Raw genomic sequence first — 28000 nt, 5'->3', positions numbered from 1 at the left:
CTTTGTAGTGTTGGTTAGTGAGCTACAGGAAGTAATATCAAAGAGAGCAAAGGTAACACTGCATAAGATTAAACATCTATAGTCAACTAATCGAATTAATATTTGGAATGGAGCAGTTATTTTCTACATTGTAATGTAAGTGAAAAGCCCTCTATGCAAGTTCACAGATAAAACGGTTTTAGGGGAAAAAAAGTTAACAGTGCATCTTCAGAGGTCATTTGTGAATAAGGGATATAGGCTACTGCACAAACCAGCTTGTGCGATTTTGAAAACGTAGTATTTCAGTGTGTACTGCCTAGTTTCAAATCTCAACAGTACCACCCATTCAAAAAATGTTGTCAGGGTTCACTATCAAACAGCATCACCTGCAGGTGTAGGCTATGTTTTAAGCCAAGTTGAAGACTACTGGTTCTCCTATACACGAAAAGCAAAGAAAAAAAAAATGTGTGAGCCTCTCATATACACAATCCCATTTTCCCATTTCAACAAGTAGACACATGACCCTCTAAGCTCACAAGAGAGCAGTGATGGCATAGCATGTATACTATACTGATGCTTCTTTATTAGACATTGCACATCTAAATGCGATAGCCTAATGTGGTTTAGTTTTCACATCCTTTTTACAAATATGTAATATGATGATTCCATTGATTTCATGGCATGTGAAACTAGGTCATGTACTAGCATGGACATGGACTAGCCTTTACTACCAAATGTGCTGTAAAACAAACTTTTAGTTTGTTTATTTGTGGAAGCTTATCTGAGTAGGCTATGGTGTCTCATGAAAGGGGCAGCCGTGGCCTACTGGTTAGCGATTCGGACTTGTAACCGGAGGGTTGCCGGTTCGAACCCTGCCCAGTAGGCACGGCTGAAGTGCCCTTGAGCAAGGCTCCTAACCCCTCAACTGCTCCCCGAGCGCCGCTGTTGTAGCAGGCAGCTCACTGCGCCGGGATTAGTGTGTGCTTCACCTCACTGTGTGCTGAGTGTGTTTCACTAATTCATGGATTGGGATAAATGCAGAGACCAAATTTCCCTCACAGGATCAAAAGAGTATATATACTATACTATCATTTGAAACCACCAAAATAATGATCAACATCACACTCTTAAAACGAATGTGTTGAAAACAACACAACTTGCATTGTTTTTAACACATCTCTGTGTCCAGATAGGGACAACACATTCATTTTAAGAGTGCAGTTATAAAGCACTTTTTTTTGTTCTATGACACAACTGGACAAGAACAGGGCCATATTGAGGTGTGTGGTGCAACAGGCCTAAACATAGCCTAAATATAGGTAGGCCTAAGTATATATACTCTTTTGATACCGTAAGGGAAATAATAAATGGGCCACATCAAGTGAAATTTAAAGGAATTGTGAGCATCTTTTTTCCTTTTAATGAAAAAAGTCCAAATTCAAGGGTCCAGTGCTTAAGCAAGCTTCAGACTAGACATAAACACTCCAGAAGCCTAAATTAAAATGACAGACAACACAAAGGGCCCTCTGAGATTGGCTATAATCTCAAACCACATATCTGTCAGTACACCTTTCGATGGTTAGTATTATACCAATATCTGCACTATATACTTAAACTAAGTTTTTGAAGTGTGCAAGTAGACGGTTGTCTCTGAAAGGTTTGGAAAATGTAGCCTACTGCAGGCTATTCTGATGCATAGGGGATCGCAAAGATACCGGTGCATCGAATGGTCTCCCTAAATACCGGTACATAGCATTGTAAAATAAATGTAATCCACATGCAAATATAATACATGCAATACGCATAATATAATGTGATAACGCAATATATTACAACATAATATGCGAGCCTTAAGCTGTCGTGTACGTTTTGGAAGCGTTTTATGTTTACAGCATACATATTTACAGTCAGGCATAGTCTTGACAACTACTGAGAAGGGTCCTTAGGATTTAGAATGTGATAGGTTTGGATTTCCATTACATTACAGTCTCCTTCAGTTCGCCCTCCAACCGGTGAAGTTCACCAAAGCGGTAACGGTTGTAAAAACGTTAGAAATATCCACATCAAACTTCGTTACTTTGTACCGCTAGCTTCACCTTTATACCGGTAAGAAATACTCTTCATGGGACTGTGTCTTACTTAAGTGCTAAGTTGGCATTAATGGAATCGCAACAGCTAAAACAATGCAATGCTGCAACATTTAGCTAACCGGCTAACACGTTTGGCTTTTTGCTATTTAGCGATAGCCAAGTTTAGTGTGCTGTAAGTTAGCTTGTTAGCTCATTTTGATTAAGGCCTATGTTCCGTAAATGTACACATTGTGTATGACTGAATTGTACTCTGTCTGTGCAGTTTGAAAACTTTTCGAGTTTTCTTTTGACAGTCCTCCATGTCAACACGTGTGGTGACAGTGAAAAGCAGTTACAGTTAGCCAATAGCTAGCTTCTAGCTGCTAGAAACTAGTTGAATCCAAATTGAGCTAACTTAGCCAGCTACGTTGAGCTCAGCTAGCTTCTAGGTGACCAAGTTTGGATTTGCTAAACAAATAAACGTTAACGTTAGTCAAATGGACAAGTTTAGCTGTTTTTTTAAAAGTAATTTTAGGTTGGCAGTACGTTAACGTACCTAGGTTGCTTTCAGCTAACGTTAGTTATTGTAGTCACCGGTGAGTGTCCAAGGTGTTTATAGCAGAGCCTGTTCACCGGTTAGCATGTTAACTTCCTCAGCTATGGTTGTAACCTGATGTAAATGTTATGTAATTTGTTTGTCGTCGATTACTGTGCGGTTATTGCACATATCATTACTAATTGTTCTGAGGATTTGGTATCAATGAGCTAGCCTAGTGTTAATGATAATGTTAACCTTGCACATCGTGAATGTATGCCCTTTGTGTCAACATACTGTATTGTCTTATTGCGCTACAAATACAGTAATGTTCCCTTAACGCAAACGTGATAGTTACTGAATGTATCAGCCGTTTAAAATGAAAAGCAAACGTTGACGTTATTGCTTCTGTTAACGAAATGGCTGTGAGTGAAAGCAGTCCAGTCGAATTTCAATTTCGTTTTTTTTTTTCAGTGGTTTTCAACCGTTACAGGTCTAATGCAACTCTTGAGTGTACATGTTGTGTTCACAGAGAAATAGATTAGTAACGTTAGCCATGCTGGCCAGACCTTTATCCTAAAGGCAACTTGCCGCCCTGTGTGACTCACTGTAGGCGTGGACCTCTGTCAGTTCCAATTAGCTGACTTGAGCATGTCAGACAACTGCAGCCCAATGGGGCCTCTTATCAAAGCTCATTCAGCTCCAAATCATTAAGTGTCAGTGTACTTATTGTAGATCGGCTGATAAGCTGATTACCTTTGCCTGGAACAATTGAACATGTCAATACCACCCCTCTGAAATGGACAGTCATTGTGGTTTGTGTGGGTTTGATTGTGTCTGAACACTGAATTTGTCTGATTCATGCTCACAGGCAGAATGGCGGTTCCTCCAACATACGCTGACCTCGGCAAATCTGCCAAGGACATCTTCAATAAAGGATATGGTACTGTTCACACATATGTTTGGCTAAAACGCCACTTTCCCTGTATAATCGAATTACAATGTTTTGGAATTTGGCAAACATTTTTTGTAATCTTTAATAGGCTTTGGTGTGGTGAAACTTGATGTCAAGACAAAATCGGCTACTGGCGTGGTAAGAACAACTCTGTAACTAATCATAATTCACATCTCATGCTTGACTTGAGCGGGAGGGGTGAATACTAATAGAGCCAGACTCTGACCTCTGGTCCTTACTTGTCCTGTTGTTGTTGTATGGTACTACCAGCTGAATCAATCAGCTTGTCTGGTTCACACCATCCTCTTGAGCCCATTATTATTTGACCAGTCTATGTTCTTTCTATAAATTGACAAAAGTTGAATTTGTGTCTTCATTCTCTATTGAGTGTCCACATAAATGTGTTGAGTTGCTAACAAATATGTGTTTTGTGAGAAAGTAATCGTTTGCACACAATTGTTTGATTGTAGGAGTTCAAAACTGCAGGCTCCTCCAACACTGACACTGGCAAAGTTGCTGGCAGCCTGGAGACAAAATACAAGAAGTCTGAATATGGCTTGACCTTCACAGAGAAGTGGAACACTGACAACACACTAGGAACAGAGATCACCGTTGAAGACCAGGTGTGCATCGGAAGTGCCCCCCCAACTCTGTATCAGGATGCAATTTATCATGATATATGATTAACCCATTTCTCCTTTTAGATTGCCAAAGGTCTGAAGCTGACTTTTGACACAACCTTCTCTCCAAACACAGGGTATGTGAAATAATTGATCATAGTGGCAAATAGTTTGCTGTGTTCTTTTTTTGACCGGTTGTGCTGGATTATACATATAAGGTCTATGCCATGTCTAGTTTAGTTGAATAAGTTCTAACAATGGTTCACCTAACCTTGTTTTGCCACCAAGGGCCTGTTTTGCAAGTCAAATATGTAGTTGCACTCGTGGGAAGGCATTTTATTTATGAAGACAACACACATGCTGTCTGTTCTCTCAATTGCAGTCTGTTGGACTGTATTAAGTTTCCATGGGCTGCAAGTCATTCCACGCATGTGGCGCATGCCCATTGGGGGGTGTGTGTGGTGGGGGAGAGGGGGTCGGTGCAGACGGGCTTCTCATATTACGGTCACGTTGGTGGTCTTTGCACTGCTGTATAGCTCAGTGTTTGTCAGGTTGTTATTGAATGTGGTGTCATATAGCAGTAGGCCCATGGCTTGGTGGTTAGGTGTCCTTCAAGGTCATGTGGAAGTGTCATGCTATAGGTGGCTTTTCTTCCTGTAAGATATGTATACGTTGACAGAATGCCATTCTATATCACCTTGTCTAATCCTGTAGAGTGTAGACCTTTCATAACATCTCATGTTGACACTGAGTTTAGACTGTTAAATTGATATTAATACCTCTTCCAAATATAGAACTGAAATGTCCCTAACTTATTGCAACATTAACAAGCCCTTCTGTTGGTTGCTTTTATTTGTGTGTAAATGCTGAAAAGCAGGCTGTGCAGGCTGCAGTGCAGGTGGCTGAGTAATGGCCATGTAAGCACACATTAACATGGTGTGGCTGCCACTGCTGCATGTTAATCAGCCCTGTCCTCTCCCTCATGTGCAGTAAGAAGAGCGGCAAAGTCAAGACGGCCTACAAGCGTGAATATGTGAACCTTGGCTGCGATGTCGACTTCGACTTTGCTGGGCCAACCCTTCACGGTGCCGCTGTTGTTGGCTATGAGGGCTGGCTGGCCGGCTACCAAATGTCCTTTGACACAGCCAAGTCCAAGATGACTCAGAACAACTTCGCTGTTGGTTACAAGACTGGCGACTTCCAGCTGCACACAAACGTGTGAGTACTTCATTTCCCAAACACTAAGAGGCTGGTAGATTTCTGTTATGTGTTCCTCTGTTAGTGGTACCATATTAACCATTTTAATTGTAGGCATGCCCACTAACAAAAACACCTAATGATACTCTATGGCCATTTCTTCCAGTAATGACGGCTCAGAGTTTGGCGGCTCCATTTACCAGAAGGTGAACCCCAAGCTGGAAACTGCTGTCAATCTGGCCTGGACCGCTGGCAGCAACAGCACACGCTTTGGAATCGCAGCCAAGTACCAGCTGGACAAGGATGCCGCCATTAGTGTGAGTCACCGCAGCTTTCCTGCATGAAGATGATTGGATTATGGTCCTAAACAACAGTCTCCTTTTGTCTTTTGCCACTGAGAAAAACTCAGAGCCAGGGAGTGTTATACTCTAATTGTAGATACCCATTTCAGTGTAATTTGGCCACATTGGACTGAAGGCAATTTTGGCCACAATTTGGCCTCCAGGCTGTTGACAGATGGCCTGCATCTTGAGTTGGGTTCAAAGCTTTGTTGGCAGACTAGGATGTTCTATCTGTAATTTCTATGTTCTGTATGTGTAGATACTGATGCCTGTTGTTCTTTACAGGCTAAAGTGAACAATACCAGCTTGGTTGGTGTTGGCTACACCCAGACACTAAGACCAGGTATGTGAACGTAACATGACAGTTGATATTCATTGATATAATATAACTGATATTAATAATTTATTTTCTTTAATGCTATCATTTTTGTAACTTGCTTAAACCATTGTACATCAAATGAATTAACACAGTGGAGAAAAACATTAAGGCAGTAAAATGATTACATCTACACTTTTCTTTAGCAGCAACCTCTCGAGAGCCTTTACCCCTCTAGGCATTCATGCATTTTGGCAATGCCTCTTTGCCGTTACCTTGCAAATATATCACAGAATTGTAGGCAGTAGGCTAACCTACAGTGTAACTTTAATATGTACCATGTAATGTGACTTGTGCATGCTTTTCAGTCTTACTAGATAGTAGGAAACTGCAGATCTTGTCATGATATAATTGTTGATATATTAAAAAACTAAACCGATAACATCACTGTTTGTTCTTCTAGGTGTGAAGCTGACCCTCGCGGCTCTTGTAGACGGGAAGAGCATCAATGCTGGGGGCCATAAGCTTGGCCTGGGCCTGGAGTTGGAGGCCTAAACCATCCCCAGTGTAATGTTTTGGGAGAGGGAATATCAGAACAGTTTGGCCTTAAGTCTGTTTCCACCTTAACCAGCAGGGCATTTCTGGAAGGGATGGGTTCAAAGACTACATAAACCACTACAAGAGGAAAAATGATAATTCTCAGCAACCAAGTGTGATGGTTTTGTTTCTTCTGAGTCATGGTGTACTGTGTTTTGCTTGTTTTAGTTTTGAAGATACTTGGAGCGGGTTTAGAGACATAATTTCCCTTGTTCTTCCAGCACTGCCATGACGATGAAATGCAGAATCCACCACTACACAAAGAGGACATTTGCGGCTCAATTGTTTTGATCCCTCTGATTTTGTCATATACATGTTACTGTGGGAGGAATTAGGCTTTTGTTAACATGTTACTGGGGGAGGGACATGACATTTTATTATTTCTATCTGCTGGTCTTCCCAAGCTGTCTGAACAACTCATGTATTTACTTCACACCTTTGCTCACCCTTTTATTTAAATGCAGTTCTTCCTTTTTCCATGTACACAAGGACAAAGCTTAACCTGTTCCATTGCCACGTTTTCTTGTAAGCCATTGGGATTTTTGAAGGAAAAGTGAACTGAGCTGTAAGTCTACCCCTAAACTGAGCAGTTTCTGGGGTGACTTCAACTGAAAGTCTACAAGAAGGAAATCGGAACCTTATGTCAGTTTAACTGGCCTTCCGTTATCTTTTTTTTTCCCCCCCCATTTTCTTTTTTTGCATCCATCAGATGACTTGGTTAGGTTCACAAGTAAGATGCCAAAACGGGTTTCTCTAGATGCTCAAGTTTAATGATGAACGTATCTGCTGTGTACATCATGTCACAGACTCATTGAGACCATGCTTACACAAAACCTTGGAGGGGTCCTCATGTGTATGGTACAATTTTCAATAAAGTCTTTGAACTCTAACAGACTTTTGATTAATGATTGTAAATGCTAGGGTGTGCATCCAAATCTTACTATGAAGCTGCTATTGTAATGGCAAGACGGGTTTAAGAAAAATACTTGTTATTTTGCTCCTCTCTGCATACATGAAGCTATAGCAAGTTGGGAGAAACATGCTCCAAGCCTGGTGTATACAAAATGTTTATTTTTAATGGTCTCTTAAATGCTGGTATTTGTTTATGACATGAACAGCATTTATCAAATATAGTAATTTTCCTCTGAGCATTATGTGTAATTGTGCTTTCCCCAAGAAGAAACGGTCCGAGTGACCTTTGAGACTTCCAGCCAGGGAGTGATTTTAGTTACTACCTCAGCCAGGTAGCAAAATCATCTGGTTCACAAATATAGCTTTGAATGATAGAAAATGTTCTATATTTTTGGTTCAGTGTATTCAAATGCATAACACTTGTGTTTGATGAGCTGTACTGTCTACAACAGTTGCTTACACAACCTGGACTATGCTGAAATTACATCTGTTATCTTGAAGCATTCTAGCCAATCCTACACATGGAATGGATGGCATAGATAACGGTACATGATACATTTCTTCCTCTGTAGGTTGTATTTTATCATGCATTGTTCTAAATTCATGTTTTAATCTCCCATTGATGGGTAAGTAGCCATACATTTGCTTTCAGATTTGCTTGTGCAAGACCAATCATGCAGTCTAACCTTTGTCCACTTTATATTCCGAGACAACTTGATGTCAGTCTCTAAAAGTTTTTTGTCAGGATTCTTTTCAATTCAGCCCCGTCACATTTTTTCATTTCGTCTGCAGTATGGCAAAGCAATTTTTACCGTCTGATCGTTCATCTGTGTTTTATGTTCCTTCGCTTTTTGAGTCAATTTTTTTAAGACAGATTCTCTCCAGTGTTTCCGTGTTTGCCTTCACTGGCCATCTCTTGTGGGTTTGTGTTTTCGCCCTGTTCCTTATTGACCACTCCGCCTGTGTGTGGCTTTTCCAGCGGTCTCACCTCGTCTGCTTTCTCCTCGGAGCTTTGTTTCACTGGTTGAGCTCTCGGTGATCCTTCCCTCTGTGCAGTTGTGTTTCCATTGTCACTGCCTTGGCTGGAATCTTGTTTAGCTGTTTCTGGGCTCTTTTTTGCACTGGACTTTTCTGTGGACTCAGTCTCGGGTGTGCCCACAGATTGCTTTCTTCCTTCTGTTGGGACACTCCCCCCTGGCTGTGCGGTTTCCTTCGCTGCCTTTACATCAGTACCCACCTCTGACTCTGCTTTGGCTTCCTGTCTGAAGGCTTTCAGCTTCTCTTCCCCATTGTTTGCTGTTGGAGCAGGGCTTGCTGTGGAGGTCCCCTGGACTTTGGGTCTGCTTACTTCGCTTTCTTTCATTTTTACATCTACAGCATTACCACCCAATGACTTTGGTGCTGACCCTGCATTTGATGACGCATGGCTGTCTGACCCAGCAGACTTTTCTCTACTGTCACGGGCGCCTTCACAGACAGGCTTCTGCTCGTTTGCTATGGCGCGCTGCTTTTTCCAGTCATCACTCTTCCTATCTGTCAGTGCAGTGGCTTGCTGAGCATCTTTGGTTTCCTGAGAAGATTTGTCCCCCGTTTGGTCCTCTGGTGTGGAGGCCTCATCTCCTTCATTTGAGGTACCATTGTAGTCTGTAGCTTCAGGTTTCTCCGTATCCCTCTTATCTTTCATTGCATCCATTTGATGGGCTGTCTCTTCAGACTGAGCGTGTTTGGTCTCATCGGTTTCATCAGGCTCGGTGTTCGTGTTCTCTTCAGGACAGATGCCATTCTGTTTGCTTGCAGAATCCGGTGCCTCCTCTAAAGGCTGCTTCTGGGCCTCCTCAGCCTCTCCAGACTGTGCTCTTGCATCTGCCTCTTCCTCCTCACTACTCAGTTTCTCCACTTTGTCCCCCTCATCAACAGTTTCTTCAGACTCTGTCTCATCAATTTCCACATCCTCCCTTGTTGTTTCCGTAATTATTTCCTCCACAAATTTATACTGAGGCTCTGCTCTTCGGGTGCTTCCCCCATGCCTTGTAGTACATGGCAGTGTGTAGACCGGAGACTGCCTGTATATGTATGGAACCGATATGTTGGAGTTTGTGACAATGGAATAGCGACATTCTTCTCCCTCCAGGAGTTTCCTGATGAAAACAAACAAGCAGCATTTTCAATTATACCATGACTGAAATCAGTCAGATGTTATGAATCATTTCTGTCTGAATTCACATAAAGTTGCGTACAGTTAAGACTGTCCCTATCTAGTCTTTTTCAATGCACCATACTGAAAAATATAAACTGTGTCTTGGATTGTTTACATTAATTTACTGATTTTATTTAGGCATCAGTGGTTGAATTATTCAATTAAATAAGTAATATGGTTTACTTACGCATCAAGTTACAGTTCAGATACAGAGCACTAGATTCAGCTTATCAGAGTCAAGGGTGTCTCTGTATTCAAGGCATGTAAGATATATTTGGGTTGCATTAAAGTATGTCAGATGTCTAATTCCTCAGGAGATGTCTGGCCCACTTCTTTTTTAGTCTGTCAGCATTAGCAGCAACTCCTAGAATTCCTCACCTGTAAGAAAAGATCTCTGCATCCAAAGCCATTTTCACATTAAGCAGGTCCTGATATTCCTGAAGATGTCCAGCCATATTGTGTTTGGAGTTGTGAAGCTCATGCTCCAACTGTCTTATGGTGCTCTGCAGGCAAAGGGCAGACCCCTTTAATTGATTATGCAATATTAAGTGCTGACATGAATTTCTTATAGCCTAGATCTTACAAGCATCAAGGCATGTGTTTTCACATACAGGTTAAAACGGGTAGGCTACACATTCATTCAAAATAGTTGGCCTACCTGATAGTGGTTCATTTCATCCTTGTGCTGTTCCTCGAGATCATTGAGTTGTTTTTCCAGAGCCTGTCTCATCCCCATAGCAGAGTCCAGCTCGATGCTTTTGGACTGCAGCCTGCGTCTGTGTTCGCTGATCTCCTGCCTTGTTGTCATGAGAGCCTCTCTACTGACCTCGGCAGCTTTGGTTAACTTTGCTGCATGTGCACGGAAACCTGCCTCGGTATCGCGAATGTTGGACATAGTGTGACCTTCCAGTTGAATACGGATGTCTCTTAGGGCTGAGGTAATGTCACCTTTCCCAAAGTCAACAGATTCAGGTCTAACCTGGGCTTCTTTGATTTGGGCCATCATCTCTGCCACTTCCTCTTTATGGTTTTTCTTCAGAAACTTGATTTCGTCCTGAAGGCATTGTGCTTTTTTGTCTAGTCCCTTTTTAACAACATTAGCATCACTGATATATTTCTTCACCACTGTAATTGTATTCTCAACGTCCGACCTGGTGCGAGCTTCTTGCTCATATTTAAGTTGTATGGAATGGAATTCGTCCTCCAAATGATAGTAGTCCAGTTCAACCTGACGTTTCTGAAGGCTTATTTCATTTACCAGCTTTCTCAGTTCTTTCAGCTCTGGCTCATACTGTTTGGAAATTGATGCAGAGCTTTGTGTCTGTTGTTTTATTCCTTCTATTTCTCGCTCTAGTTCTTTATTTTGACCTTCCAAATGACGAACCTTGTCAATAAATCCCGAGAACCGGTTGTTTAGGCCGCGTAGCACTTCTTTTTCATTCATTTTCTGAGGTATAATGCCGGAGAACGGATTGGTTTCATCGAAGGAACGGGTTGATTTCAGTGCTGGTCTGAATTCGAGTCCTGCTGTGAGTGTCCCATTGCTTCTGTGCAGCAACTCGACTGACTTGGCGCCAACACTGGGAATCAGCAGCACTGAAGGTGATGAAGGACGCGTGGAATGATATCGATGTTCCACAACATCGGCTCGTCTATTTGGCGAATACAGCAGACGTTCCATCCTGCAGCTGATTGGTGCATGTAGCTATAGCCTACGATGCTGCAGGGGTGAGCGATCGCTTTATATTCACCGGCGAGTGCTTAGCTTGCGCGGTGGAACTGTCCATAGTGCTTAAATGCACAGACTCAGCTAAACCACTCTAACCAGTATATACTCACAAATCCCCTTGGAGAGGGAGTGGGTGGGTCAGATCTTCACTGGATGCTGAATGTACATAGGCTATCAAGAGCGTTGTAGGTTAGTATTAGCTCATAATATCTTGCAGTAATAGTAGCTTAATTTATATTTATAGGGTGTTTTGGGAGTACACATGGGAGGCTTCAGTGGAATCAGCCCTTTGACTTAAAAAAAAACACTTAACACTTTACAGACTAATGGCTGCAGTCAAAATGTAGCCTATGCATGTTAGAAAGCAATGAAATAGGAGTATGGCAGAGAACAGTTGGTCATTTTTATTGTATGATACAACAGTGCAGAATTCATATACTTGCATCATTATACAACAGTGTGATTTTTTTGGTCAGATAAAAATGCAAAGGCCAATCAACATATAGGCCTAACTAAAATGTCTTAGCCTATTACTATCTGGTAATTACTGAAAATATCTTTATGTTTGTAGTCACATATAAGAGGTCCTATCCAACTGCTAACATACTGTAGGCTACTTAAAGTTCTGCTGTGACATACAATGTATGAGACACATGTGCAGTTTTCCAGTTGCTGTTTTCAGATGTTAAGTGCACATCAAGTCATAGCCTACTGATATAGGGATAAGTGATAGTGGTTGTCATAAAGGCCATTATAGTTTTTTTTACGTTCTGCAATGCGCTCTCACACAATCAAAATGCAATTGTGGCCTTAGTGGCATCACATCTGTTTCAATTCAGTTCAGTTTCATTCATTTACATACACTTGTATAGGCCTACACTTTAGAGGAGCCGAAAGCCTGCCCTGAACCACTGACAGCAAGCACAAGGTGATGGTGCCAAGAAAGTGCTCCTTTTGGAAGAAACCTTGAGCAGAACCTACACTTTCTGTATTCAAAAAGTCTAAAATAATTGCCCCAAATGGTAAAAATTGTTGATTTATGACCAATGCGCCATGTCTAAAGCAATTTCTTATAATAAAAAAATAAATAAAAGAAAATTGAAAAGAAAAAAACACTGAAATGATAAATGACAAATGATAATGATAAATGACAAATGATGACATTTTTATACTGACATTTAAGTCCAGTTTACATATCGCAACTTGTGTAGATCTGTATTTTATTAGACCATTCATTTGTCTGCCCTAGGTTAACCATAACAATATTGCAAATTAAATAGCAGGAAAAATATTTGTTCGATATATACATGAAGAAATAATACATTTCTTCATCTCATTGCTTTATGATGACTGATGAAATATGATGAAATATCACAGCACATTTTTTAGCAACGCCAGTATTTTTCTGCAGTGCTAGTTCAAGGTATTCAAGGGACTTGGCATTGTAACCCTGCAAGAATTTGATGTAGGCCAAAAAGTGAAGTCCATTTTGTTGAAAATTACCGATATATTCTTGTTTGATGAGGATATTCTCACTAAACTTGACCTCCAGGAAGTTGAGATCTGTGTCTTCTCTCTTTAGGTCCCAGGTGTGGTAACACTCCAGCTTCCTTAGTTCATTTTCAAGCAGAATCTCACTGTCTGGTGCACTGTACACACAACATATACATTTTTATACTGACATTTAAGTCCAGTTTACATATCGCAACTTGTGTAGATCTGTATTTTATTAGACCATTCATTTGTCTGCCCTAGGTTAACCATAACAATATTGCAAATTAAATAGCAGGAAAAATATTTGTTCGATATATACATGAAGAAATAATACATTTCTTCATCTCATTGCTTTATGATGACTGATGAAATATGGTATTCATTTACAGGACACAACCTCATCAGAATCATGGCCCGCTGGATCCGTATGATCTTGCTCTGCCATCCTGAATGAATCTAGGAATTCAAGAATATTAAAAATGCCTTTGTGATCAGAATGCATGACTTTGAAAAGGCGGGAGCGACACTGGTACCATTCTGTTGAGATTTTCTGTAGCCTCATTCCGAGCTTGTAGTGCTTAACAGCAGTGGCTACTGCACCAAGGTGATGCAAATGAAAGTCGCCATACATGCGGTGGCAGGCCTGAAGGTCTTTAGGCTGAAGATCAGGAAGGGCAAACAGTTTCTGGAATTTTTTTTCTGCTTCCTCAGCGTTGTTCACTTCCGCATACCTCTTTGCCAACTCCACCTGAGGGTATATGTAAGATGGATTGAGACGAGCCCCCTCCTCAAAATGGAAAATGCACCTCCCAATGTTTTTGGGGTCGTGAGGTTGTCCCATTCTTATTGCTTGCCAGCGGTAATTGTTGCCAATTTCATGGTGCAAGCGAGAGGAGTTTGGCGCCCTCTTCAGCATCCTTAGCAGTATGTGCAGTGCCATGTCATAAGACTGCACTTTCTTCATGAACTTGGCCACCCGTAGAACAACAGTCAGGTTGTCCGGTGCCATGCCGATGGATTTGTTTATGTGCTCCCAAGCCTCAACGTTCCGTCCATTCTTATAGCACTTCAGGCCCAGATAAACATGAAGCATCGGATTGCCTGGGTCATGGATCAGGGCTTTTTTGAGCTGCTGTACAGCAGGGGAGACTTCCACAGGGAGCCTTTTTTCTTTTGTGGTCTCCAGACCCTCGAGGTGGAATAGGGCAAAGGCATACCCTGTGTTCCACTCCTGGTCGTCTGGTTCTTTTAGCAGGGCCTCTTGGAAGAGCTCTTTGGATTGGGTGTAGTAGTGTGGCTTTTTGGAGAAGTGCATGAGAGCCCAGGCCTTTTCACTGAGCACCTCCCGGTGCAGAGCTTCTGGCGAGTTCCCAGGGATGGTGTTGTAAGTCTCCCTTACTTTCTGTATGTAGGACTTGGCTGCTGCAGCATCTCCCATATGGTGATACACCCAGGCCAAGCTTGCATAGGTCACAGCACATTTTTTAGCAACGCCAGTATTTTTCTGCAGTGCTAGTTCAAGGTATTCAAGGGACTTGGCATTGTAACCCTGCAAGAATTTGATGTAGGCCAAAAAGTGAAGTCCATTTTGTTGAAAATTACCGATATATTCTTGTTTGATGAGGATATTCTCACTAAACTTGACCTCCAGGAAGTTGAGATCTGTGTCTTCTCTCTTTAGGTCCCAGGTGTGGTAACACTCCAGCTTCCTTAGTTCATTTTCAAGCAGAATCTCACTGTCTGGTGCACTGTACACACAAAATAAATATGTTAAAAATGGTAAAATTATTTTGTGCAAATTGGCATAGCCATGGATGGGCAGTATTTAATACGTATTTCAAATGCAAAATAGTATTTTGAAATTATTTTATTGGGTTGAAGAAAAAGGCTGCATATTTTATATCAATATTTTATAGGTGTATATTTTTGTAGTTTAAAAATACAGGCAAATATCTTTGGTAAGACCAAACCACTTTTGGTGATGTGATGACATCATAAAAATGCAAAACAATGAACGTAGCCTCTGACTGGTGCTGACTTAAGTAATTTGCCCAGACTTATTGTGATCAGAATATTGATACTGTATTCACACAAGAGCGTAGGTTCGGTCTCAGCCATGGTAGGGACATAAACTGGTTTTCCTGGAGACGTACACTTTATGAGGACACGTTTGAATGAACACAACAAAAATAATATGAATGAATTCGCTAAAATATTGGTAGGAACAATTGTGTCATCCCAAAATATTGGTATGGACATGACCCTGTGGTACATATGCAAACCTACACTCTTGACACAATACACTCCATATCTCACACCAACCCACTCTGGTTACTTGCTCACCCACACCTATAAGTTTGCTTGTTCTTGGTAGAACTTTGGAACAACATTGGCTGTAATGTGCATGTGTCCTCTAAGGCACCTTTCTGAGCAATGTTGCAGGGTAAAGTTCCTGATTATTGTGGTTCTGGCACGTTCCCTTTGATATCCGAAGGTAATAGAACTGAATTGAGTTTCTTTAAGACCACACTCTGTGTCTCTCTATGAGATGTAACAGGCAGGTCAGCATAGTTGAGCTATTGACTGTTTGCAGATTTATGGCATGTCTCGTAGGCAGAGACAAGCTGTTGCTCTCAAACATTGTCCACTAAATCAACAGTCAGTGTACTGATGGAGGACTAGATTAGACAGATATGGAAGGTTTGCAAAGTGACTTCATGCTCCCTTTAAAGAGTATTTTTAGTATTTTGAAAATACGAAATAGCATTTTATTTTATATAGTGTGGCTACTGTATTTTGTAGTTTATTTTGATACACTTAAAATTAGGGTATTTGATATTTTATTTTCAAATATATTTTGATGTATTTTCGCCCATCCCTGGGCATAGCAAGGTACTGTGAATGTTATGGGTTTGTTTTTAACAGTGACTTGACTTCTAGTGACACACAGTTTGTTGAAATGCTATGTCATGGGGGAGGTTGATCTGATGACTAACAGTGTTTTTAGATGCCATCGAGATATAAATAAGTTTTACTTCTTGCAACATACAATTCAGGTCAAATCTGACAGAAATTATATATATCATAGTACTGTGCTATTTTACTGCTGTGCTTATTAATGAGAACAACTGATCAAGAAATAGGATAAAGAATAATTAATCTTTTCAATGATCCTTCAATAATCCTGAAAAAAATACTAAAAATATTTAAATATTTAAAAATTCCGCTAACGATCATAAAAACAGTTTATTTACAATTTAGGACTGTTTTATTATGTGCTTGGTTGTCAACCAGCATATCTATATTTACAACAATGACATTTTCAGCCTGAAAAAGACTTGATTGATTAGTGCAGATGATGCATGCATTCCTCAGGTCTTTATTTGTTGATATATTTAGTAAATGGCATTAAGCTATTTATTTCACTTACCTCATGTTTGTCAGTGGAATTTGTCAGTAAAAATCACAGAATGCACAGCTGTATTGCTAGCATAAGAGGCTTTTGATCTTGTGAAACTACCTTGAAATAGTGGTACTGGCAAGCATTAAGTATCAAGAGATCAGGAGTTTCATTTTCAGTTATGGAAAATAGTAACATACGGAAGAATTGAAACCACAGAGACAGCCACACCTTAGTAGACAGCCTTGAATTCAATTCTTCCGTATGTCACTATTTTCCATAACTGAAAATGCTCTCTCTCTCTGTCTCTCACACGCACACGCACACACACGCACACACGCACGCACGCACACACACGCACACACACGCACACGCACACGCACACACGCACATGCACGAGAGAGAGAGAGAGAGAGGGTGGGATTGGGAAATGAATTGGGAGCACACCCACCACACCCTGATGTTTACTGCATTTTATATGGTTTTATTTCCTAATTATACTTTTTACAAGTTTCGTTTAAAGGCAAGGGTCAATCCATCTCCAATAGTAAGCATGCTCAGGTCAATCCTGTTGTCAGCATGCAATTTCTTGTTTAGTTTATCAAGAGTTTGGGAGGTGATATCATCCTCTTCTGGGGCAATGACCTTCCCACTCCAAAGGACCTGGGAGAGAAATCAGCTGTGACTGTGTTTACTACTAGTAGAGTGTTATGGTATATAATATGGGTTAAAGTTAAACTGTTAACTTTATAATAATGTTAAAGTTAAACTGAAATGCACTCCTGCACTTTTCTCTGCTGCTAAATTCTATATACTCTACCTCCACCACACTGTGAACTTAACTTATTACAATCGCTGCTCTGTTACAAGTCTACTTATGCCCTGTCTTTTTGTTGTCTGTTGTCTGTCCTGTCCCTTGTCTGTGTTTTAAATGCTCTACTCTAAGTAGTAACTGCACTTTATGTATATCTATAATGTGTATGCACTAAATGTAACCTGTCTCAAATGTTGTTTTTATATATTTTAAATGTAACACCACTTGATCCATGGTAAAACGCTGTTTCGTCTCACTACCAGTATATACGTGTATATGTTGAAATGACAATAAAACCCACTTGACTTGACTTGACTTGAGATAACTAATATGATGCCACATTCTCATATTTCAATATAATATATTACTATAGGCCAGGGAACAAAACATGGAATAATATATTAATTCTCAACAGCCTCTCCAAATCTGTCTTGAATATCCCTGACCCAAATTACACATACATGGTTTTTCATACTCACATTATCAATGGCTATAATGCCTCCTGTCCTCACAAGACGCAGGGACTTCTCATAGTAATTCTCATAATTCATCTTGTCTGCATCGATGAAAATAAAGTCAAAGGTCTCTGCTTCACCAGCATCTAGGAGTTCCTCTGTGGAATTTGGGACACTTCATCAGCATTAAATGCTTATTATGAGGTTGATTATTATTATGAAGTATTTGTACTTTACTTCTGCAAATGTATGGTCAATTTCTGTTTTAATTAATTGTTGTGCATTTTCATTTACACTGAGTATATTTACCAAGGGTTTGTAAAGCAGGTTGTAGACGGATATCTATTTTATCCTCAACCCCAGCCTAGAGAGAGAGAGAGAGAGAGAGAGAGAGAGAGAGAGAGGTGGTGGTGGTGGTGGTGATTAGACTTTTTCTCCAAACTCATTAGGCTTTACTCCCTCTCCATTGCCTTCTTTAGTGCTCTGTGTGAAACTGGTGCAGAGCACACCTTGTCTCTGTGATGAATTGCATTATGTTTCCCAGAGAGCGCAGTCATATTTCTACCCACTGGGGCCCTGGAGACTGAGGACTGGACTACACTGCAGCTCGCTCGCTCGCTCGCTCGCTTGACACTGCAGGGATGGAGCCAGACTTTTGCACTTCACACTCTCCTGGACCCTTGCTCATGTATCTCAGCATCTCTGCGTACAGGCTGACTGACATATCTGCCTGCTTGGCCCCTGCATGCGTCACCCACACACTTTTAATGGATCCTCAGCATATCGTATCTCCTGCTGTTGCATTACACAGCGACAGAATTACGTGTGTAAGTGCATTTCTTGAAACTGAGGAACTAGTTGGCAAATAAATACCAAGAGAATACCAAGAGAAAATGGTGCAGTAACACTTACATTAGTGAGACACTTTATATTCTCTATCTCGCCATATAGAAGGAAAATGTATACAAATGATTGAAAAGTATCAAAGGAGTGAGAAGTATAAGTTAAGAAAGCCATACCTCTTTGAAGAAAGTTTTGCCTATGTCAACATATTTCTGTTGAATTTCGCAGGCTACCACCTTGCCATCCTCTGGAACGGCCAACGCCATACTCAGGGTATTGTATCCAGTATACATACCTAGGACAAGAATCAATTACATGTATTTCAGCTTATTCATTATAATCCCTGGAAGGTTTTTTACTTTAACCAAAATTACTCTATAGTATAGAAACCCTTGATTTACATTTATTTAAAATGTTTTCATTATCTTGAGATAATGAAACTTTGTCATTTCGAGATAACCACATAAATAACCGAAGATCTCAAAGAAAACAATTGTATTACTGTGAAAATTTTGTAATGAATTCAAGATCTCAATAAAAAAGCAACTGTCAAGTGACCTGACTGCTTATAGGCTGTATCTAAGCTAATTGTTCTGTAGCATAAATGATGTCTGCTAAAGCAGCTTACTGGCTGTCTTATCATTTTGTAGAGATTTTGAATTGGTTTTGTCATTATCTCAAGAGAACATCTCGAGATAATGTCATAAATAAATTGAGATCTTGAGAAAGTGGGGCTCTAAAATTAATGTAAACTGATGGCATCTTCTGGCATCCTTAGATTCCTTCCTTTCTTCCATTTTGCCATAATTTTAATTCTGTTCTATTGCATGTCAAAGTGTAAAAGGTGTATTTTTACCTATTTCAATAGTTTTATTAGCTTTGATAAGTCTCACAAGGTTTGCCATGAATTGCGCTTGTTCCGGGGGAACCATCATGATGTTCAATGAATCCTCCATGGTTTTCTTTAGAAACAGGTGGAGATGGAGATAATGTTATTGTATTAGAATATGTCAAAACATTGTGACATGTGAACCTAGTGTTTTACTGTAGGCAATCATCATCAAAAAAAAAGAAAAGACAAAATGCAGATACAGTAAGATGGAATGGTGTCCGACTGGTTCCACATGTGAGATGGGATGACATTCTAAGAATAACAGTTTGATGAGGAAACATGTAGTTAAGTGTTTGGATGACATAATACTCCTAAAAAGAGAAGGTCCACATGGTAGACTTAAATAGTCCATGCGCCTATGGTTTATTTTGGACATTTAAATTCTTTCCAAGAAGAGTGCAAGCTTTTGTAAGTCAGTTCTGTTCTCAAAATGACTGTGTAGTAAAGGTTAATGAGTGTTGTCATTATTAGAATATATAATACAATACTCCTTCACACAAAGAGGAAGACAATCATCCATAGGACTTTCTTTACTTTCTGAATCTTATAACCACATGCTGCCATCTAGTGATCAAACAGCAAAATGCATCTGATTAAGATATGCAGTAGATTGTTCACATGCACAGACATATTTGCAAATGCACATACATGCTGTTGAAACATTTTTTTTCCACCAAACAAGTCTGTGCAACATACGTATATAGGTCGATTAGCTCATGTAGTGTCATTTTGAATGGCAGTGTTTTGAAATGGCAAACATGTGACTTTATGTCAGGAAATGTGTTTAGCCTTTTGGAGACTTGAGAAGAAGTTTTGCTCTCTGTGTGTCAATTTAAATAATTGTGCTATGCATGTCATTTTAGTGTGTTAGCAATTGGAAAAACTGTAAAGTACCACTCAGTTTACTTTATCAACACATTTAAAACCAGCAATTACCAATCAACACATATCCAGAATATCCAGAACATCCAAGCAAGTGTTTACATGCTGTTTGCCATAAAGTCTGCTTTATTGTCAATTTTTTCACATGTCAAGACATACAAAGAGATCGAAATTACGTTTCCCACTATCCCACAGTGGAGACAAGACATATTTTACCAATTAGGTCCACAGACAAAACATAACATTCAAGTAAACAATATAAAAAGTAAATAAGAAGGCACGTACAATGAAGAAATAAGAGCAGCAAACTGGTGCTTATTAACAGAATAATAATAATAAGAGCAGCATAACTGGTGCTTATTAACAGAACTTACCAGTCGTAGCTTCTCCATCACCTGGTTTTCTCTCACTGAGTTGTTCAGAACGTACTGAAGCACCGGGTGATTTTTGCCTTTGCTGTGGCTTTTGCCAATCAGTGCAGATTTGCTCATCACTGCAATCAGAGTGTTATAAATGTAACCATATAATGCCAACCAGCCCTGGGTTTTACAAGAATGCCATCTGTAAATGAACTTGTTGTTTATTGGTTTACTCTACAACATTTGAAAAAGGGCTGACTCCAATAATGTTGAACAGAGGATAACATCTTATAAAGTAACGTATCTTACAATCACTTTAAGTAATCCTTAGTCCTGGGTCACAAGCCACTTACCTAACAGTAAAAGGAAAACACAGCAGCTCGGGAGAGTTCTGGTGAGTGGCATGGTTGAGTTTCAAAATGTGCTCAGTTTTGTGTCGCATACAGGTTTAGCCTACTATTTATATCTGTAGCAGAGATTCCAGTGACCCCTATGCTTTCACCACAACTGAGTATGTATGTGTGTGTGTGTGTTTGTGTTTGAATGTGAGCTACCTGCATGTGTTGGGGTCGGGTGCGGTTGGGGTGTTACTGATTCATACAGTATTTACTTTGGGTGGGCTTCTGTGATTCTGACACAGTTGAAAATAGTCAACTGCTAGTACTTAACTAAACATCAGTTTAGTCATATGATATTTCTGTTTCATTTGCTTGAAACGTGTGTCATCTGAAAAGTGTGCAGAGAGCTGTCTGCTATATATTACAATGTGCGATGAAGTAGTATACAGATTTTGCAATGAGAATGGATCAATGCTCTAGCCTAATCCAAGCAACCTATGGCCTCAGTGTGGACTTTCCCTGGGTCAGAGGTCTATTTCACCACATCTGTGCAGATATGACCCAATGATCTAATTCCCAAATAGCACCATCATGGATAATATGCATTGACATTTCTTACACCTTGTAAATGATCAAAAGCTCAAAAGATCAGGGGAGGAGTGATACAAATGGCTGCAGTGTTCCACTACATTTAGGTCCAAGTGCCCATGGGGATCTCCGATCGGATCCGGCTCGTGGTCATTTGCCACTTCCACCCTATCCCTCCCTCCTACTTGCTTTCTGTCTTTCTGCCTCTCTTCACTGTCTTGTCTGAATACAGGCAAAAAGCCCAAAAATATATTCTAAAAAAAGTGTGTGTGTGTGTGTGTTTTACCACATGAAAAGGTATTCAGTTTGATGAGTGTTGCATTATTTTAATGCTGCAGCAATATGGTTTAATCTACTAGATACAATACAGTGTTTTTTTTTTAAACAACTATATTAATCTCTGAGTCTCTGAGACGTTTGCATGAATATATACGTTTACCAGTAAAAGCACATGTCTAAGATGTCATAGTTATTGAATGTAATGGCTATAGTAAAACGTTTTACAAACGTTTTCTGTAAAGTAGGCCTAGTTAATCAACTGTTCGTTATTGGTATTGCAGAGGTATTTCATGAGCTTCAAGTTACATCTTTGTAATGCTCTACCTGTGTGTGTGTGCGCGCGCATATATGAGAGAGAGAGACTAAATGAAAAGAGTGGTGTATTTGAACATATGTGATGGTATATTTATTTAAACATAAACCACAATTAATGTGCAGGATGTTGCAGATCTTAACTGTCTTCTGGAATGTCCTCCTCCATGTATACACGCATTTTAGCTGCCTGTCTTTGAGAGGAAGAATTGTGCCACTGACGTTAAGTTGTTTATCTCGTCTAGAAGCAGCTCAGCCACGCACGGTTTGCTATACAGCGAGGGGTTATGTCAAAAATATTTCCAGTGTAGTATGAGAAGACTCTCCGAGGACGACAAACTTCCTCCGTCGAATCGCTAATTAAGCATGCACGGATGCAAACAAATCTCCGTGGCCACAAATGCACATCAATTATATGCGACGTGACTTTTGCTGTCTTTGAAACTTGGCCGTGTTGTGTGCAACAATGGGGGAGATATATGCCTCGAAGAGTGTGTGTGATGTAGGTCTACACGGTGAAAATAAGATGCCGTGTTCTCACATCCGCTCTTCCCGGAGCTCCGGGGGTGCTTATGTGACGCTAATTGTTTCTGCTACTTGTGCCAAGTACCTACTGTTCTCTGGCATTCTACCGACAGGACCGAGTCCCTTAGCTACTTTTGTGTCTGTTTAAGGAATAAGAAGATGCATCTTGCCATGTGCGTAAAAAAAAACTCGCTTCTATCTTTCCTGGTCCCGCTTGTTTTGGCGTTTCCTGTGGCTGCCACTGTGTCACTATGATACACTGTACAATGATGGTAGAAAACAGTCACTGGATACACACTCACATTTTCTCCCAGAGGCTTTGGCTGAAGGGGAAAAAGTTGCACTGTTTAGAAAAGACATTTGGATGCAAGAATATGAAACAAAATAATTCACGAGGTTGCTGTTTTGATTTCTTAACACACAGGGTAAATAATGAAAATAAAAGGAATGAACAGTGAAGAGATGGGACAAAAACAAAGTGCATTTTCAGTGAGGTGGCCTACTTTCATCTAGAACTGTAGGCAAATGCAATCGATAACAGAAGAAGGAAAGAGTCCAATATTTTTAACCTTAAAATAACAATCATGCCAGAGCGCAAGACTATTCTTGCAAATTCGTCGAGGAACCAGCTTCACAATCTAAAGGCTAGTTTTGGGATGGCAGAGAATGCGATATACTGGGCCTTACACTGAGCGGCAGTGTTGTCAAGGAAATTCGACGATCTAATTTTCTCGGCCTAAGCTACATCTCGCTAGGATGACCTGGGCCACCATGGAAAAAATATAATGCAATCTCTCTCGCAAAGGGCTAAACATGTGTGATAAGTTTTCAGGATTCTGTTTTCGCACAAAGGTTGCGCATGGATTCCACGCAGAAGAAATATCCTACAATTATTTCAGAAGGTAACTTTAACATATACTTTCAACGTAGAAGTTTTCTGGAAATTACATTAAGATTGATTTAGATGTTTCTCGTCAGCTGAACAGCGGACATCAATGCTCTTTCTTTTGCATAATGTAGCAATTTCTGTCTCTCCATGCCAAGAACCAACGACATTTTTAATTTGTAATTCACCTTGACAAAATCAGTAAAATATTACAGGGAAACTATTCGCGTATGAAATAGAAACACTTAAACTAGTATTAATCTATATTTATTGCATGCTCTTTGTCTTTCTTTATCCTTATGTGACAACATGCAAAATCAGGACTGTGTAGGCTATCAGCTGCAGTTGTTTGACTTTCAAATCACTTAGGTACCTTTTATTAACTTTGCATGTAAATAAAATACAGCTTTAAATGTATGGTGCTATGTGAGAAAATGACAGTCTTCAAAACATCAAACATGTAGCTGCAGGCCAATGGTAGCGTTACGAAGCCTCGGATATGAAAGGCACTGACACCTGGAAGCAAGGTGCAAAGAAGACAAATGTCATTGCTTCAGAAACAATTAGCGAGTCAACCGTCGGATGTGACGCCAGGCAGCCTTCACCGCCTGTCTAATCGTCTGACTGGCAGAGCCTTCCTGTTCTCAAGCATTCTCATATCAATCGCCAGCGATGCCTATGAGCTCCTGTCAATCTCTCGTCAACTCGACGTGCTGCGCACAATGTAGAATATATGCGCGCTCTGTCTAGAAATTCACCGCTCCCGTTAAATGTAAAAGCAGGCAGTGTCTTGAGCTGCGAGTCTTTCACGTGAGAGGTAAATGGAGTGTGAGATATTCACATGACTGCAGAACATCAGTGACCTGTTTTTAGTCAGGAGGCACTTTGTCTGTGTGGCATGTCCACCGGAGGAAACAAAAGAGGATTTACTTGCAAATGCATTTTGACATGGCTCTTAGACACTGGTGGATGCTCTCCCACAGCTGTGGATGTTAACTGTGGTGTATAAGTGTCTCAGAGGGAGGGGGGACAAGATGGTTGTAGAACGTGACCATCAGTGATCCTTCTCATCCTGGATCTTCTCCAAAGCTCTGTTTGATATACAGTACTGTAATGTGAATATATCACGTGATGATGTATCAAGTGACAGAGCATGGTCATTAGTGGAGAGACCTTTTAGCAGAAGAATATCTCAACAGTAATTTGCCATATCATTTTCTTCACCACATTATCAACATGAACCTCACTGTACTTTTAACACTAAGTGTACAGCATGAGCACAAACTAGTATGGAAGGTTAGTCTTTTTTCTCCAAATGACTTTGTCCCAATTTTTCTTCAGTTTTTCGCTGCAGATGCGTAGTAATTGCTACACTTGAAGTGCTAATGATAATGTTAGAATTTGGATCAATTTGCCATGGCAATCAGACTCTTAAATGAGTCGATTATCAGGCCTGGGTGTGCTGAACCTCACCGAGGCGAGAGAAAGTATCTCCCCAGGCCAAGAGCGACTGGAGCAGGGGGGTGGAGCCGTGTAATGTGGGGGTGGGAGCCCAGGGCAGGGGGCGACGGGGTTTGGGAGAGAGCTCGACAGAGATGGAGGAGGGGATGTCTCCGTGCTCACAGCCTAATATACTCAGACACCCACCACATCTGAAGCTAATCCAATCATAAAGAGATGCCTTACTTTCATCTTACACAGACACACAAGCATAAGGTCAAGAGCAACCTGTATTAGCGCAGTGATGTAAGTGAGAAATGGTTATGCATAATGGACCACTGCAACACCATTTTGATCAAAACGGGATCGAGACAATGAGACAGCTCAAATAAAGCTAGTGCTGTGAATTCCGGGGGCCTGATATTGATGAAAATGCTTAGGTCACAGTGACAGAACAGACATCATGTTCTAATTCTTACTCAGTGGCTGGATGTCAGGTCAGTTCTGATTTAGTTCTACTTTTGTTGTTTGGTGCTGTGTTGAGTGTTCCATAGCCTACACCATTACAAGTTTGATCAGTGTAAATCAGAGGGAATGCATTTACTCTGTTTTCTGATTTATTTGCTACAAAATGTGTTAAATATATAGACTATTTGGAAATTACCAATTCTTTTTAAAAGAAAAAAAACGGACGGACATTTTAATGCAAATGAAAATGCTGGAAATGTAATGCAGACAATAAAAAACAGTAAAAAGTAAAAAACACTAAAACTAAGCTAATTTTATGAAACTATAATGCAATCCGGGGAGTAAATTGTTGCTTGGATATCATTATGAATGGATATGAATGCCTTGTATAAATTAGAAATCATTTTTATAAACATGAATGAAATAAAATAATCTGTTCCCTTTTTCCCCCTGTTGTAGTGTGGAGCAGTGATAGGAACGCAGTAAGCTTGTTCTGGAGAACAGGAATAGAGCTAATGTTCCATGAAGACCATGGTGAATTTATATTGATGGGACTGTTGACTCTGAAGCCCACAGCCATGATTTTTTCATAAGCTATGGGGAACAAGAAGTCAGTCAGCTGACAGGTGTTAACACTGTGAATACTGTCGTGAATAAGAAATGGGACACGCACACGAGCGTGGTGGCTTTTTTTCTCCACCATCTTTCACGTCTTTTCAGAACTTGTGTTAGGTGCTGCACCCTGTTAAGGGTATAGCTGGAGGTTTTTGCAGGCACTGTGTAAACAGCGCAACGCATGTCAAATATGATGGGTTTTGATGGCTGTAAAACATACCCAAGGACTGTTCCTCACTTATTATCTGAGATGCGGACCCTGGAGCCATGTCTGAACACTCTCCATGCGTCACCAGCCCCAGTCCCACTCGGAGAGGAATTGATTATTTTGGCATGAGCCAAGGAGAAGGCAAGGTGTGATTTTCTCCCCCCTGTTTTGTAGTTACACCAGCACACACACACACACACACACACACACACACACACACACACACACAATCTCTCTCTCTCTCTCTCACACACACACACACACACACACACACACACACACAATCTCTCTCTCTCTCTCTCTCTCACACACACACACACACACACAGACGTACGCACACAAAAATTAGGGGGAAATACTTTTGTGTGCACGTCATAAGAGGGCAAAACAAAGATGACGTGTCCAGTAAGCCATCATCTCACAAGGGTGTGTGTGTGTGTGTGCGTGCGTGCGTGCGTGCGTGCGTGTGTGTGTGTTTGCTTTTGGCAGGGGGGTTGGTGGAGACTCTGAGAGAGTTGGAGAGCCACTCGGAGGAGCCGTCTGCCAGGCTCGGGGCCGTACTGCTCTCTCAGCAGTCAGCTCTACTGCCTTCATTTGGGCTGACGAATGGCTGGGCCCGACTCATCAGCCTCCGCACCCTACAGGCTGCTGCGCGTCCCGGGAGCTCCACAGCGCCTCTGGCCCAGCGCAGCCCAGCACACCCCGCGCCACGCTCACCCACGGCCACTCTCGCTGTAGGACAGGAGGGGGCAGGGAGAGGGGTGGCAGCGGTGGGGGCTGTGTGTGTGTGTGTGTGTGTGTGGGGAGGGGGGGTTGAGGGAGATGGGGATAGAAGTGCGGCCCTCCAGGGGTGGTGGTTCTGGTTTTTCACAGCTGCCTGAACGCTCGGGGGCCGAGACTCAGAGGCCCCCCAGGTTCTGGCTGGGCACACATACATCAGCCAGATATTACAGTAATCCAAAGGTAATACATTAGCCGGGGGGGGAACAGGAGGATGCTCTGCACAAGATGGATGCCTTCGCCACTCCACCGCTGCTGCCTTTGTCAAATCCCTGCAATCATGGCAAGAACACTCCACTGTTTTTCAGCCATTTTCTCTGCTGTGCTTGTTTGCTCATTATGGAGAATTTATTTGCACCCAGTGAGTCCAGTATTTTATTCTTAATCACACCGCCCAAAGGATAGAGGGATATTTTCAAAAAAAGAAAATACAACTTGCTTGTGCTTATGAAAGCAATATATTACTTAAGCACTTAGCAGCCGAGAGAGAGGGAATAAAAGTGGCAGTTTGCTGTCTGTAGTATGTTTATAAGACTATATTACTATCTAACGGCACCCCCTTTGGGCTTTACTTAATCTATTCTGGCAAATAGTCTATCTCCAATTGCATATCTTACCTTTGGGTTATTACAATTGTTTGCAGCAATTTTGCATTTTATTATGTTGTGGCCATATACTCTATAAAGCATCCTAAATGTGCTCTCTGTGGGAGAGGATATCTCTGTGTATCTGAGATGTTAGAGGGGGAGAATTGTATAGCGCAAGCCTTGGTAGTCTCTCTGCTAATGTTTATCATGTGACAAATGCAGGAGATGAGACAAGCTAAGGAACAAAATGTTGGTGGCTGTTTGTATAGTGAGCTGTAGACTACCAGCAGATACAACTGAACTGCTCTGAACAAAGCAGCGGTGACATCAGCCCATATGGAGGACCATATGTGTTACTGACAGGCAAGGGCAAGTAGAATACTCCAGC

General features: G+C 41.0%; 4 protein-coding genes across 4 annotated transcripts; 1 reads left to right on the top strand and 3 right to left on the bottom strand.

Annotated features, from left to right (window-relative positions):
- The first annotated feature begins 1928 nt into the window (after positions 1-1928).
- vdac2 (voltage-dependent anion channel 2) lies at positions 1929-7499 on the top strand. Its single transcript, XM_042065880.1, has 9 exons — positions 1929-2085; positions 3455-3526; positions 3627-3676; positions 4009-4161; positions 4243-4295; positions 5149-5376; positions 5522-5672; positions 5982-6039; positions 6476-7499. The coding sequence occupies exons 2-9, from the start codon at positions 3460-3462 to the stop codon at positions 6565-6567; spliced, it is 852 nt and encodes a 283-aa protein (XP_041921814.1). The 5' UTR covers positions 1929-2085; positions 3455-3459; the 3' UTR covers positions 6568-7499.
- A 78-nt stretch (positions 7500-7577) lies between these two features.
- LOC121685383 (vimentin) lies at positions 7578-11510 on the bottom strand. Its single transcript, XM_042065879.1, has 3 exons — positions 10377-11510; positions 10097-10221; positions 7578-9659 (listed from the first exon to the last, which is right to left on the bottom strand). Exons 1-3 carry the CDS (start codon positions 11397-11399, stop codon positions 8387-8389), a joined length of 2421 nt encoding a protein of 806 aa, XP_041921813.1. The 5' UTR covers positions 11400-11510; the 3' UTR covers positions 7578-8386.
- A 367-nt stretch (positions 11511-11877) lies between these two features.
- ifit8 (interferon-induced protein with tetratricopeptide repeats 8) lies at positions 11878-14766 on the bottom strand (the record flags this gene model as incomplete). Its single annotated transcript, XM_042066180.1, has 2 exons — positions 11878-13096; positions 13339-14766. Coding segments are annotated over 2 exons (1443 nt in total), but the record flags the coding sequence as incomplete, so codon positions are not given.
- Positions 14767-16799: 2033 nt separating this feature from the next.
- On the bottom strand, positions 16800-21136 carry comtd1 (catechol-O-methyltransferase domain containing 1). The gene is made up of 7 exons (XM_042066568.1): positions 20940-21136; positions 20602-20720; positions 19310-19415; positions 18630-18748; positions 17920-17974; positions 17635-17768; positions 16800-17004 (listed from the first exon to the last, which is right to left on the bottom strand). Exons 1-7 carry the CDS (start codon positions 20989-20991, stop codon positions 16846-16848), a joined length of 744 nt encoding a protein of 247 aa, XP_041922502.1. The 5' UTR covers positions 20992-21136; the 3' UTR covers positions 16800-16845.
- Between the last annotated feature and the right edge of the window lie 6864 nt (positions 21137-28000).

Source organism: Alosa sapidissima, chromosome 16 (assembly GCF_018492685.1).
Source record: "Alosa sapidissima isolate fAloSap1 chromosome 16, fAloSap1.pri, whole genome shotgun sequence".
NCBI lineage: Eukaryota > Metazoa > Chordata > Actinopteri > Clupeiformes > Clupeidae > Alosa > Alosa sapidissima.
This window is presented reverse-complemented; position numbering and strand designations above follow the sequence as displayed.

Coding starts and splice junctions, on each gene's coding strand:
- vdac2 (XM_042065880.1), top strand. CDS start 3,460: ATGGCGGTTCCTCCAACATACGCTGACCTCGGCAAATCTGCCAAGGAC. Junction 4,162..4,242: donor AGATCACCGTTGAAGACCAG/GTGTGCATCGGA, acceptor TTCTCCTTTTAG/ATTGCCAAAGGTCTGAAGCT. Junction 5,377..5,521: donor TTCCAGCTGCACACAAACGT/GTGAGTACTTCA, acceptor CATTTCTTCCAG/TAATGACGGCTCAGAGTTTG.
- LOC121685383 (XM_042065879.1), bottom strand. CDS start 11,399: ATGGAACGTCTGCTGTATTCGCCAAATAGACGAGCCGATGTTGTGGAA. Junction 10,222..10,376: donor ATGAAATGAACCACTATCAG/GTAGGCCAACTA, acceptor CTTTGCCTGCAG/AGCACCATAAGACAGTTGGA. Junction 9,660..10,096: donor GCAGAGATCTTTTCTTACAG/GTGAGGAATTCT, acceptor TGTTTTCATCAG/GAAACTCCTGGAGGGAGAAG.
- comtd1 (XM_042066568.1), bottom strand. CDS start 20,991: ATGCCACTCACCAGAACTCTCCCGAGCTGCTGTGTTTTCCTTTTACTG. Junction 19,416..20,601: donor TGATGGAGAAGCTACGACTG/GTAAGTTCTGTT, acceptor CTGTTTCTAAAG/AAAACCATGGAGGATTCATT. Junction 17,975..18,629: donor GCAAAACTTTCTTCAAAGAG/GTATGGCTTTCT, acceptor CTCTCTCTCTAG/GCTGGGGTTGAGGATAAAAT.